A 12,434-nucleotide genomic window follows, 5' to 3' on the forward strand; every position below is an offset into this window, starting at 1 on the left:
TTGCTTTCCTCTCGTTGCTTTCTCACGGATTGTTCTGTTTTCCTTGAAAGATCAAATGTCACTGCAGGAAAAAGCCCCGTGCATTAGCATTGTGTGGACAGCGTAACACCTTCACTGAACGCCAAAGACACACACAGTGGAATAAATCATGATGCATGCATTCAAGCTAGCTTTTTAAAAAACCAAAAACAGCTCCTTTTATGCCCAAACATGATACAGACTGGGTATTCTCTGTGAGCATGAATGCCCCTGAAGGGCTGAAGCATGCCCCCCCCCCCCCACCACCACCACAGTCTCACAGTAATCCCAGTTTGTCATTGTGCAGCAATGTGAGAATCACACGGGAGGCTCATGGCCAGCGGCTGGCAGGCCGGCTCACTGACCATGTGCCTCACTGGAAATCTGCCTTGGCAGTTACAGTGTCAGTGTGTTGGAATGTGCTGATGAGGGGGAGAGGAAGGGAGGGAGGGAGGGAGGACCGGAGGGTGAGGGCGGTGGGTGGAGGTTGTGGGCTGACTGCAGTGGCACCTCTGTTCCTCTGGTTGGCTCAGCTGTGTATAGAGACACAAAACGGACGTTTGAGCCCATTTGAACTCTGCCAACACTCCCATAGACTCCCAGTGTCATATCTCATTTATATTATCCACCCATAACCAGTGGTATGAAGTCTGGTGTGACTTTGAGGTACTTGTACTTAACTTGAGTATTTGCCACGACTGCAACTTTATACTTTTACAGAGGAACATTTTACTTCACTACATTTATTTTAAAGCTAGTGTTGAAATGCTCTTTACATCCCGAAAAAAAGCAATCAATAAATCAAATGTCCTGAGAATAAAACAGAGTGTGTGGCTGTCGCCAGCCTGTCCAGCCAATCTCACTCCTGGGGTTTTACTTTATTTACTTTTTATGGTTTACTTCCATGTTCATGCAAACTTTTAAATTCCACCCTAAAATGGAAGGTGGATTACATTTCTACAAAGGTGTCCAGCTCAGTTTTCAGTAGAGAACTTTAATTTTATGGTAGATTTTCCTTTCATTCTGCAATGCTGCTATCTTAACCTGATGTTTACCTTTCCCCTCACAAGGTCAGAGCATTGCTGTCTGTATGCTCCTATATGCACAATACAATTCTATACGTATTACTCCACTGACTCAGGTAATACAATATGTTCCCCAGGTTGCATTATATATAACAATTCAAATTGCACCATGACTTATCAGATGATAAACACGTAGATAATGCTTCACCTGAACTTTAACCTACAATACAGCACAGCCAGTAGGCGCTAATGACGTATGCAAACCTCAACCATTTTTGGGACTTCACCGGAAGGCCGATGTGGCATAGTAACACTTACATCAGCCTCCTTAAAATAACCTTTTCCCTTCGATCACAACAATGCCCCATTACATCAGTCAGTGTCACAGCCTGCAGTCACGCGCCAGACAACCTTTAACTCGGTGCCAACTGAAACCACAGGGAACAAGGAGCTTATTGGCCAGGGACACACTCAGGTACCAGTCATAAGCTGTGTCATTATGTATTAGCGTTTAACTACTGTCCGTCCGTTATTCTTTGCCATAAGACTTCAGTAGGAATGTCAGTGTGTTACATGAGGGCATGCATGTTGACCTCATATGGTATACCGAATAAAGCTGGTTATGTTACAAATGCTAGTAGCAAGGGCAGGGAAATAGATAGATTTGCCTTTAAGTCTTTGAGGGAAACCAGAGCACCCAAAGAAAAACCTGCCCAATAAAGCAAACTACATTAAATGACGACAGCGTTAAGCATTTAACTTAGCAGAAAGCTAAGTTAAATGCTGAACTGGGCTAAACTGGGTTGTGTAACTCAAGGACAGCCTCAGCCTTCCCTCTTTCTCGTGATCATGACTCCGCACTTATAGGGGATTGCCTGCCTTGCAACCGCCAAGTGACATCACCAACATTCAACTCAAGAGAGATCACCTGTGTGTGTGCGTGTGTGTGCGTGTGTGTGTGTAAAGCAGTCGGAAAAGGAGCGGAGTAGGGCAGTTCAGACGAGGTTGCACAACAGATCGCATGCCAATGCCTCCTTTACAAAGTGTTCCAAGTGGCTCCAGTCATGTGCTCTGCAGTCAGCTACACCACATATTCCTGTCCCGAGGGCAGAGGCAGCCAGTGGTTCAAATAGCATGAAAACACTTGATGTTACTTCTCTGTCTCAATGGTAGACATGTAACTCTTCAGTGTACTGCAACATATAGTTTGAAATGTGTGTATTATGTGTTCATATTCCCTCTAACTGTGCAGCATGTGTCACATGCTCTTTTCGAGGAAGTCAGCTGGTGAAATGCAAACTAAAACTGTCCAACAAATCACTGAGAATTGGTGAAAAGGGAACCAGTGTCGATGAATGAACATGGTCCTGCTGACCGAGGCAGAAGCCCGTGCAGAGAGAGAGAGAGTGCTGAGGATTATTGTTCTCTTCAGCTCAGAGATGGCACTGAGGCCACAGAGGCCAACATGACCCCTGTGATCCGCACGTGACTCCTCTTTACAACTGCAACTGCCAAAAAGGTCAGAATTCAGCTCGGCTTTGCTAAAATTTCCAGAAAGGGAAAAAAAAAAGAAGGAAACATGCAGTTCTGGCTTCCAAAAAAATACTTTTTTTATTGACAGCAACACATATGTATTCAGATTTTGCAAATATTTAAGGTAAAAAAAAAAAAGATAGAAACATAAATACACTTAAATATCATTAGAAATAACTTAAATTGTAACAAAATAATAATTTTACTTGTGGCAAAAGAACCCAGCTGGCATAGAAAACACTAAATACACAGAATGTCTTCACTGGATATGGAGGCCTTCCCTTTTAAAATTTTGACAGTAGCAACGTCAACAATAACAATTTGAATCAAATAAGTGAAATTGCAAAAGGTCCAGTGTTTCAACAAGTGCCTCGTTTCTGCAGAGAGAGGCCGAGGCTTTGGTCCACTCAACAGCTCCAATGACTGGTTTCTCCCCACTTCTCCGACTCCTCACAGAGGCTTTACCAAGCAAACATGATATAATCCTTCTGTACAGAGTTCGGCTTCACATGCTTTGTTTAAGTTTCCACCTCATGACGATACAAGCGCCTCGCCATCTCATCTCGGCTGCAACGACAAACGGTCCTGTCCAAAGTGGAAATCCATTCCACAGCTCTCCCCCCCCCCCCCCCCCCCCCCCGTTCTTTAAATAGATCCCAGGTAGACAGCGGGGTCTTCTTTTTTCCTCCGAATATTTCTTTCCCCATCAGCAGTGCTTTGGAATTTTGATCTCTGGGTGGTCAAGTGTCCATCAGGGTTCACACCGCTGTTACTTTGCGAATACAAGTCCTTTCACAGGGTTTTTTTGCAGCTAAAAGTTCAGCGTTCGGGCAGGTTGATGATGGGTACCCACTGGTCCATACAGCGGCTCTCTCTGCAGAACCGGTTCACTTTGCTCAAAGCAGGGTCCTTCCATGATGTCGAATGTGGGCTCTGAAAATATGAATGAAAGAGAATAAATGATCTAATTGCATATATTGTTATTTTTATGGAATCATAATAGTCCCTGTGTGTGTGTGCAGATACAAGTTATGTCCCTTTACTGGAATTCCTAGGATGTCATATGAGGGAGGAGTCATAAACATGCCTATCAAATGCAGGAGAACAAGTACTGACAAGTTCTCCCTTGAGTAAAAGTTTTATTGATGCCTAGGACCCAACACTTTGAATTAAATCACAACATTACAAGATTGATTTAGGAGTAAAAAAAGTGTGATTGATGAGGAAGGATACTTACAGTAACCAGGACACAGTGCAGGTCCATCGGTTCACCCCCACTCTGCTTTCCTCCTCCACCCAGTATTTCTGCCAGGCGCCGGGTGTTGTTCACTCTCAGGATGTTGATATCATTCTCACAGCAGAACGCTTGAATGAGGGTGAAGTGGATCTGCAGGGCCACATCTTTCACATCTTCGTCATCAGTGGCCAGGATGCACAAGACCACATTGTCAGGGTCCCTGAAGGAGGAAGAAAATAGATCCTTAAGTTAGTCTTTTTATATTTTTGTCGAAAGCATAGTACATATCCTGATAGACATGAGTCAGTCAACGTGTCCGAGATCTTTAACTGTCAATAGGTCAATAACTCATATAACCTCGTACTTACACATTGAGTGATTTGGCAGCCTCGTAGACTCCGATAGTAATGCTGCCCTGTGGCAACGCAGAGGTGAGGACTTCTTCCAAAGCTTTCGCCACTGAATCCATTCTGCAACACACGGAGACAAACTGCGTGTTATTCATTTGGACCCAAAACACTTTTGCATCGTCAGTTGTTCCTCCCCCTGGCTAACGTTAGCTGCTAGCTAACCACCCGGCGTCGTCACAAACACAACTGACGTGCAGACACTGGTTTCGACACGTACGTAGTTAGCTAACAGTTGTGTTTTACGGTTGAAATCGTTTTGACAGCTGGGGGAAAGTAAACCTCCATAATGAAAACTGTCATGTCCGTTATCCTGATACTTTTTGCTCACCTTTAACCAGTGTGCAGCGTCGTGTTACGTTAGCTAACGCTATCTAAAAGTAGAGACTGTCTCGCGACATGGTCTCAACAGAAGAGCAGTTAGTTGGTAGCAAAAGACTAGATTTAACATGATCTTTATCGTGCATTAATATAGTTAATGCATAGATTTAACATTACCTTCATCGTGCATTAATATATTTAATGCACGAACTGTTGCTGCACACAAACAATTGTGTGATGCGACACCGGTAACGTTAAGTCATACTAGAATAAACTGGAGTAAATCATAATTCATATTATTTACCTTTCTTGAGAATAGTCCCCACTTAGTTCCTCAAATGTCATGTTGTTCATAAAATCCAAAATCCAATTTAGAGCAGAGAGTTATGCACTGGAGAGTTATTCTGGTGTCGTCTGGACTAAACACACGCGCACACACTTTATCTGTAGTCCACTGTGCTGCAACTGAGAGAGATATCTGGCAACTTCACATTAAAACTGTCCGGGACAATACAAGTCGAGTATTTGCATAGCTGTGATCATTGGTCGTATGCAAATATGTTCGCGTGTGCTCTGAATTGGGATTGGAGAGACACACAAAAAGAGGCGTGTCCGTCTCCCTGTTCACTGTATATTATATATAATAACGTGTTATAATAGCGTGTTATAATAACGTGTTATAATAACGTGTGCACAGCTGTAATGTTGAATTAAACCTTGCTCAAAGACACAACTAATTTGCCTACAATAATGATGTATGGCAATGTAAGAACAACCTGAACAAAAACAGGAATCTGCATTATAAATATACCACTAAAAGCGAATTAATCTGTGTTTCTACGGAACATTAAAGAAAGTAATGAATGAATACCGTGTTGCAGAACTCACCCTCGCTGCAGGACAGGACAGGCTTCAGGACAACTGCATGGCAACGGGACGCTTCTTGGGAAATACTGCCCTCTGATTGGTCCGCTGTGGAGCGTGCGAAAACCTACCGCAACCCGCGCGCGAGATCTAAAGGACTGGCGCGAGAAGGACAGGAGCATGGGGCCAACACCGGCTGACATCTACCAAACTAAGGTAACACACACCTGCGTTATTCATGCATAGCACTGTTTAAAACTAGGTCAGTATTATTACTGCACAACACTTTTCACAATAAACACAATTTTATATAATTAATTTTTGTTGTTGTTTTAAATTAGGTTTACATTTTAAAACTAAATTGAAGTTAATACAACACTTATTAGCACTTCCGGTTATGAGTGTGTATACAGTGTATGGTCCAGATAATGAAAAAATGCCACAAATGCCTATGGCCAGTCCAAAGTTTCAATATATTCAATTTAAAATGATATAAAACACAGAAAAACAGAACATCCATTGAACTGAGCTGGAGGGACCAATGGTTTTATGGCTTGTAAAGATTGCCTAAACAACTAATCAATTATCAAAATTGTTCATTGATGAATTAATATATTGTTTAAACTCCAGACTAGATGGCTTCAGAGTATAATTGATGCAAAGAAATGACTCAGGGAAGTGAGATGAAGCCATGCTGTGGATATTATGGGATCTAATGCTGCCCCTTGGTGGCTGCAGTCAAAACTCACATAGAAAAGTCTGAACACTCAAACACAGTAATACATTGTACAGATCAGAGTATCAGAGGTGGAAAGAAACTCAGTACATTCACTCTCAAGTACTGTACATAAGTATGATTTTGAGGCACTTGTACTTCACTACAGTATTTTCATTTATTGCTGCTTTATATTAGGGCTTGGCGATAATTAATCGTCAATAATATATGAATAATAATATAATAATAATAATATAATATAATGATAATATACAATAATATATAGTCTTTCATTGGAATCATATTGTGATTAAATATATAAAGATATCGTGATACACAATTATGTTTTCTGAACTGATATAACGAGCACATACTGACTCAAGTTCTTTATATTAGTTTCACACAAGAGTAAAGAAAACCATGCATGTGGTTGTTTCATATAGACTATTTATTTATTGAATTACAAGAGAACATGCTATACCGTCTATCGTTAGCGTATACCTTATTTAAAGAACCCTATAAACTTCAACTCCACCTCATTTCTTCATCAGAGTATTTTTTTAGCATTATAGAATACTTTCACTATTAGTGGAGTAATTTACCCTGAGGTATTGTATCAGTAAAAGATGTGAATACCTATAATACCATCACTCTATCCTTCAAACCACTTCTCAAAACTCACTGTTGCAGATGTTTGACTGATTTTAATCATATATTTACCAAATGATCTAACTTAATATGCTTTTAACTCTGTGTTTGTGTATATTATGTAGACTTCAGTTTGAACCAGATTTAATTTAACTTTATGGTGGCATTTGATGAAACTGAATAAAAGATTGACCCGTCTGTTCCAGGACCCTCCAGTAGGAGGCATCACTAGCACACCTCACACAAACCCTTTCCTCCCACGTCTGCCTGCGTGTTGCAGGTAAAGTCTAACTAATCGAACTACTTTACCAAATTCAAACCCACATTTGGTCTCTAGACAACCATCAGCATACATTCTTTACATTGTATTCATCAAATCACATTGTATTTAAATGTAATCAGTGCACTGAACACTTGGCTATTGGATTTACTTTCCTAAGAGTAAGTTTCAAACAGCTCACCATGAATAAGCATTTCAGTGTAAGTGCATACTATTGTGCAGAAACAAATAATCACGTACTGTACAGCGGACAGTGTAATGATAAGGATTCAATGAATTTATTGTCATATGCATTAAACCGCCACCAGTTTCTTTACAATGGTCAATACAATGAATTATGCATACCATCACAACCAAACTCCAACCACAGAAAACAAAAAGAAAACTGCTGCTTTCAAAGAAAAGTGTTCGAACTTTTATTTGCTGCACCAAATGTTACCCCAGACATTTAATAAATCTGCATTTGATGAATTGATTGATAGTTGTTTTGATAGCATACACTTTTTGTTTGTGAAATAACTTGACATTTAGCTTTCCTCGTCGGTTTCCAAGTGTTAAGATAAAAAGATAAGAAGTGATGGGTACTTTATGCAGATAGTATATTGATCAGTAAAGACAGCATTCCTTCTTCAAGGACTAACGTTTCTATTAAATTCCACTGTACATCAAATAATAATTACAACTTATTGCTGTTGCAAAAATTACCTTACCCCTCCCAGGGTTTGTTGCCATATTTTTATGCCATATATTGTTATCTATCTAGTCAAAATGTTGGAAGTGCACATATAATAACATTTGTCTCCAGCAATAGATTTGGTGATTCTTTCTCCATTTATAATCATGCAACACAAGAGATATACATAAAGCATAAAGATGAAACAACATTGAACGTGTGTAGCTGTGAGCCTCTGCCAAACTGCTTCGTCACATCTCAGTGTTGGTGATTTCATTTTTGGCACCGCTCCATCAGAAGTGGGCTTTCACTCACCTCTGAAGCACCCAGCTCTGTGTGGGCCTCAGGTGTTTGATGCCTGTGACTCTTGTCTGGTGACGCACTGATCGGGTTTGCTGGAGAACACAAAGCTTTCAGCCTCTGAGAGGAGGGAAGGAAACGTTAACGTTCTCTGATACAGCTGTGCTTCTGCTGCTAGGGCAGTGTAAACAGGGCTGGGAAATATAATGGCTGTTAAGGATGAGGAAGACAAATGTTTGCCAAGAAAACTCAGAATGTTTCCACATTGCATTACATTACGTGTCTCAGAGTGCCAGGTGTTGCAGTCAAAATGTAAATCACCCACAGAGGAATAAGGGCAGCTGAGGAGAAAGCAAAGAATATCCCGAGAGCATAACCCCACCAGGGGTACTGGTAGGTGTTGTACTTGAGTGGTGTGAACTTGATCAGAGCGAGGACCAGTGTGCACTGTGCAGAGAAATAACACAATCAAGAAAATCAGCAACCAGTATGAATGTATATCTGTACATGAAACATCTTTTGAACTTTGAACACATTTACTTACAGTGCAGATGGCCGGTGTGACAAATTCCCAGCAATATTTCATATACTGTGAAGGACGGTAGACAATAATGTCCTTAATGTCGTCATAATAACGCTCAGCACCTTGGACACAGACGGGTTTTTTTAGGCCATTTATTTGTGGCCTCTCGGGGGTGCCAGGTTGGGTATTTTTGGCAGGCTTGTTATAGAGGTCAAACACAATATCCTGACACCTGTGTCTCTAATCAAATACAATACAAAGCCCTGCAACTGACACAAGCTTTGTTAAGCTTATTTTCATAAGGTGCATTTCAAGAGAATTTTGCAAGGTCCGGAACATCACTAATGTTGTTAATGACATAATGTCTAACTTGCGCAATGATTTAGTACCATATGTATTGAAATAGCCGAACAGTTGTATTAACGTCTGCATGTAGTCAACAACTGACTGTCAAATCAAATATAGAAAGTGCAATTGAATAATATCTCAACAATATTTATAGTCAGTTTTCAAATTGAACTGAATGAATTATAATTAATAATCAAATACATGAATTTAAATAAATTAAAATATGGACTAGTTAAAAAAATTAAATACGTAAATGAAAGCCTTTAAAAATTGTGCATCTTAAAATAAAGTACTTCATTTTAGAAAGATGAACTGAATTGACCTGCAGCTTTAAATTCAGTTCATTCAGGTGTGAAGTCGTGTCACCCAAATAAGCCACAATATTATATTCTTATCTTCTAAAAAGAGAAATTTGTGTGCAGGACTTTATCTGTGGTTATTGAAACCACTTGTTACAGCTCTATTCCTCTCAGTCATAAATACGTCTATATAAGTATAGCATGTTGAATAAAGTCATAAATAAGTCACAGTATAGCATGTTGAATAAAGTCATAGTATATTATGTCATAAAAAAGTCATAAAAAACGTTATAGTATAGTAAATCGTAAAAAGTCAAAATGCAAATTGGGTAATATTTTCTTCCAATCAGAGCAGTGAAATGTGCCACGCAAACAAAAAATAATTAATAGAAAGACTTATTATTATTATTTGTCTTAATAACTATTATCCACCAAATAATTCAGTTCAAAACTGTTTTAAGTTCTTAAATCCATCAATTGACTAATTCCCAAACTCAGGTGCAGGTGAGATTTGGGTGTGTCTATAGTTACCATACAGTACACGGGATGCACTATATTAGCATTTGAATATGAATTTGCAAACATAGACAGCTTAACAAAGTAAAAGGATAATTTGTGGAGTTACTTGCAACGGCTTAGACTTTTGTTGTGACTTGTTGCATGTATGATTTAAAATATCTGCAATCTGCAAAGCAATAGACAAAATGTTTTTTTTTGTAATATTCAGTGTTATTTCATTACTGCTAATGGGTCATAATGGGTGGAGTTTTGTGAAAACAGTGCCATGGAAAACATGGTGAATGCTGGACTAGCAAATAGTGAATTCATATAAAGGAGACATTATCTGCCCTTGAGAACAGAACAGAATAGAATAGAATACTAGATGGAACATGAGTGTTCCAGGATGGATTAGAATGTTGACGTGTCATCTTAGGTATAGAACCAGATGGCTTGTGAAAATTAACCTCAGTATCTTCAACCACTCAACACGCAGACTTCCTGTCCCCAGATAGTAGCTGGCTTCTCGGAGCCAATGCTGACGGTGAGTGTTTGAACTGTGGCGAAGATACAGTCGCGCTCTTGAGTCCTGCATAGTGACAGATGTCGCTATGCTGGGCAAGCCGCAGGCTGCCGTCAGCAGAGTGTAAAGATGGTTGGCCAGTCTTCAATGCTACCAGGGGGCAGGAAGTCTGTACGCCAGTCTGCTCAGAGCTCACTTCAAGCTTCCAGTGTGTCTGATGTAGGATGCTGTGGTAAGATACTTGCACCAAACTCCTGTCGCGTAAAGCAGTAGCATATCTAACCTGTAACTTTGGATTCAGAATAGACTTTGACTGCTACCACTTTTCGTATTTTGGCTCAGGATGTTTGGTGCCACCATAGTGATTTAAGGATTACCAAGTCCCTCCTTGAATATCAAATTGTTCACGTTGATTATTTACTTAGTAGAATAAAGAGCTTAGCTTACAGGAGAGAAAGGGAAATGTATACATCTTTATTTAAAAAATATAATGAAATACTATTTATTATAGTCATAAATATACACATATGAAATGTATCCTCTGCATTTAACCAATCACTAGCATATTGGGAGCAGTGGGCTGGGTTTAGTGTCTTGCTCAGGTACACTTCGGCACAGGACATGCAGCAGCCAAGGACGGAACCGCAGAACTTGCAGTTACCGGACGACCCGCTCTACCCAATGAGCCACGGTATTTATAATCACACAGTTGTAAATATTTTGTATCCTATGGAAAAAAACAACTCCACAGACAACCACAGAGGACAGCTGGACAGCTCTCAGGCTCTGAGGTAGGACGCAGCATATTTTAAGAACTGCATCAGATATGCTACTGGTTTACACGACAGGAGTTTGGTGCGAGTATCTTACCACAGCATCCTACATCGGACACACCGGAGGCCTGAAGTGAGCTCTGAGGCAGACTGGCACTCAGACTTCCTGTCCCCAGATAGTAGCTGGCTTCTCGGAGCCAATGCTGACGGTGAGTGTTTGAACTGTGGCGAAGATACAGTCGCACTCTTGAGTCCTGCATAGTGACAGATGTCGCTATGCTGGGCAAGCCGCAGGCTGCCGTCAGCAGAGTGTAAAGATGGTCGGCCAGTCTTCAATGTTACCTGGGGGCAGGAAGTCTGTACGCCAGTCTGCTCAGAGTTCACTTCAAGCTTCCGGTGTGTCCGATGTAGGATGCTGTGGTAAGATACTCGCACCAAACTCCTGTCGTGTAAACCAGTAGCATATCTAACCTGTAACTTTGGATTCAGAATAGACTTTGACTGCTACCACTTTTCGTATTTTGGCTCAGGATGTTTGGTGCCACCATAGTGATTTAAGGATTACCAAGTCCCTCCTTGAATATCAAATTGTTAACATTGATTATTTACTGAGAGTAAAGTACAGTAAAACTTAGAGAGCTTCGCTTATTGGAGTGATATTTTGAAAATGTGTTATAACTCTGTTATGCTGTTCATTCTGTACACATGACATCTATTGCACTTCTGTCCATCCTGGGAGAGGGATCCCTCCTCTGTTGCTCTCCCACAGGTCTCTCCCTCTTTTCTCCCTGTTAAAGGGGATTTGGGGAGTTTTTCCTGTTCCGATGTGAGGGTCCTGGGACAGAGGATGTCATATGTGTACAGATTGTAAAGCCCTCTGAGGCAAATTTGTGATTTGTGATTTTGGGCTTGTGACGACCCCTCCCTTCCACCAGGGGTCTGTGTCTGTTTCCTGTCAGGATTTGTTTGTCTTGCAGGATGTTGATCGGCAGCTAACGAGCCCCACCTGAGCCTGCTGGAAGTGGCCAAATATAAAGAAGCACCCTCTTCTTTGGCTGGTGGGCCTCTCCTCCCCGCCTCCTGTTTGGAGGACCTGGATGCTGCTTTGTTTTGATTGTTTGTTTGTTTAGTTAGTTGTACTTTCAATAAATGTCTAATTATTACTTTTATACTCGTCTTGTCTCCCTCATGTTGCGGCCTTTTGTGCGGGGTCGTGACAGGCTATACAAAAATAAAATGAATTGAATTGAATCTGCCCCTACTGTTTTCAACAACTCTACACAAGACACCTGGACGGCTCTGAGGCAGGCCGCGGCAAAACCACTGGTCATAGCGTCTGCAGACCGTCAGATTTCACTCTGACGACGTAGCATGGCGCTAATTCCTTATAAAGATATTTCATTTTATTTTATTCGACTGTGGTCAGGCTTCCTGGGGGGCTCCCCACCC

General features: G+C 40.8%; 1 protein-coding gene and 1 long non-coding RNA gene across 2 annotated transcripts; one reads left to right on the forward strand and one right to left on the reverse strand.

Moving 5' to 3' along the window:
• Positions 1-2,628: 2,628 nt before the first annotated feature.
• On the reverse strand, positions 2,629-5,024 carry gadd45aa (growth arrest and DNA-damage-inducible, alpha, a). Its single transcript, XM_076097472.1, has 4 exons — positions 4,846-5,024; positions 4,182-4,283; positions 3,814-4,033; positions 2,629-3,509 (listed from the first exon to the last, which is right to left on the reverse strand). The coding sequence occupies exons 1-4, from the start codon at positions 4,893-4,895 to the stop codon at positions 3,396-3,398; spliced, it is 486 nt and encodes a 161-aa protein (XP_075953587.1). The 5' UTR covers positions 4,896-5,024; the 3' UTR covers positions 2,629-3,395.
• An 87-nt stretch (positions 5,025-5,111) lies between these two features.
• On the forward strand, positions 5,112-12,154 carry LOC142956123 (uncharacterized). Its single transcript, XR_012955989.1, has 2 exons — positions 5,112-5,306; positions 5,423-12,154. It is a non-coding gene; the product is annotated as an uncharacterized LOC142956123 (long non-coding RNA).
• The last annotated feature ends 280 nt before the right edge of the window (positions 12,155-12,434 follow it).

Source organism: Anarhichas minor, unplaced genomic scaffold (assembly GCF_050575085.1).
Source record: "Anarhichas minor isolate MPS153535 unplaced genomic scaffold, ASM5057508v1 ptg000024l, whole genome shotgun sequence".
Taxonomy (NCBI): domain Eukaryota; kingdom Metazoa; phylum Chordata; class Actinopteri; order Perciformes; family Anarhichadidae; genus Anarhichas; species Anarhichas minor.

Coding starts and splice junctions, on each gene's coding strand:
- gadd45aa (XM_076097472.1), bottom strand. CDS start 4,895: ATGAACAACATGACATTTGAGGAACTAAGTGGGGACTATTCTCAAGAA. Junction 4,284..4,845: donor GGGGACTATTCTCAAGAAAG/GTAAATAATATG, acceptor CGTGTGTTGCAG/AATGGATTCAGTGGCGAAAG. Junction 3,510..3,813: donor TGCACTGTGTCCTGGTTACT/GTAAGTATCCTT, acceptor TCATATTTTCAG/AGCCCACATTCGACATCATG.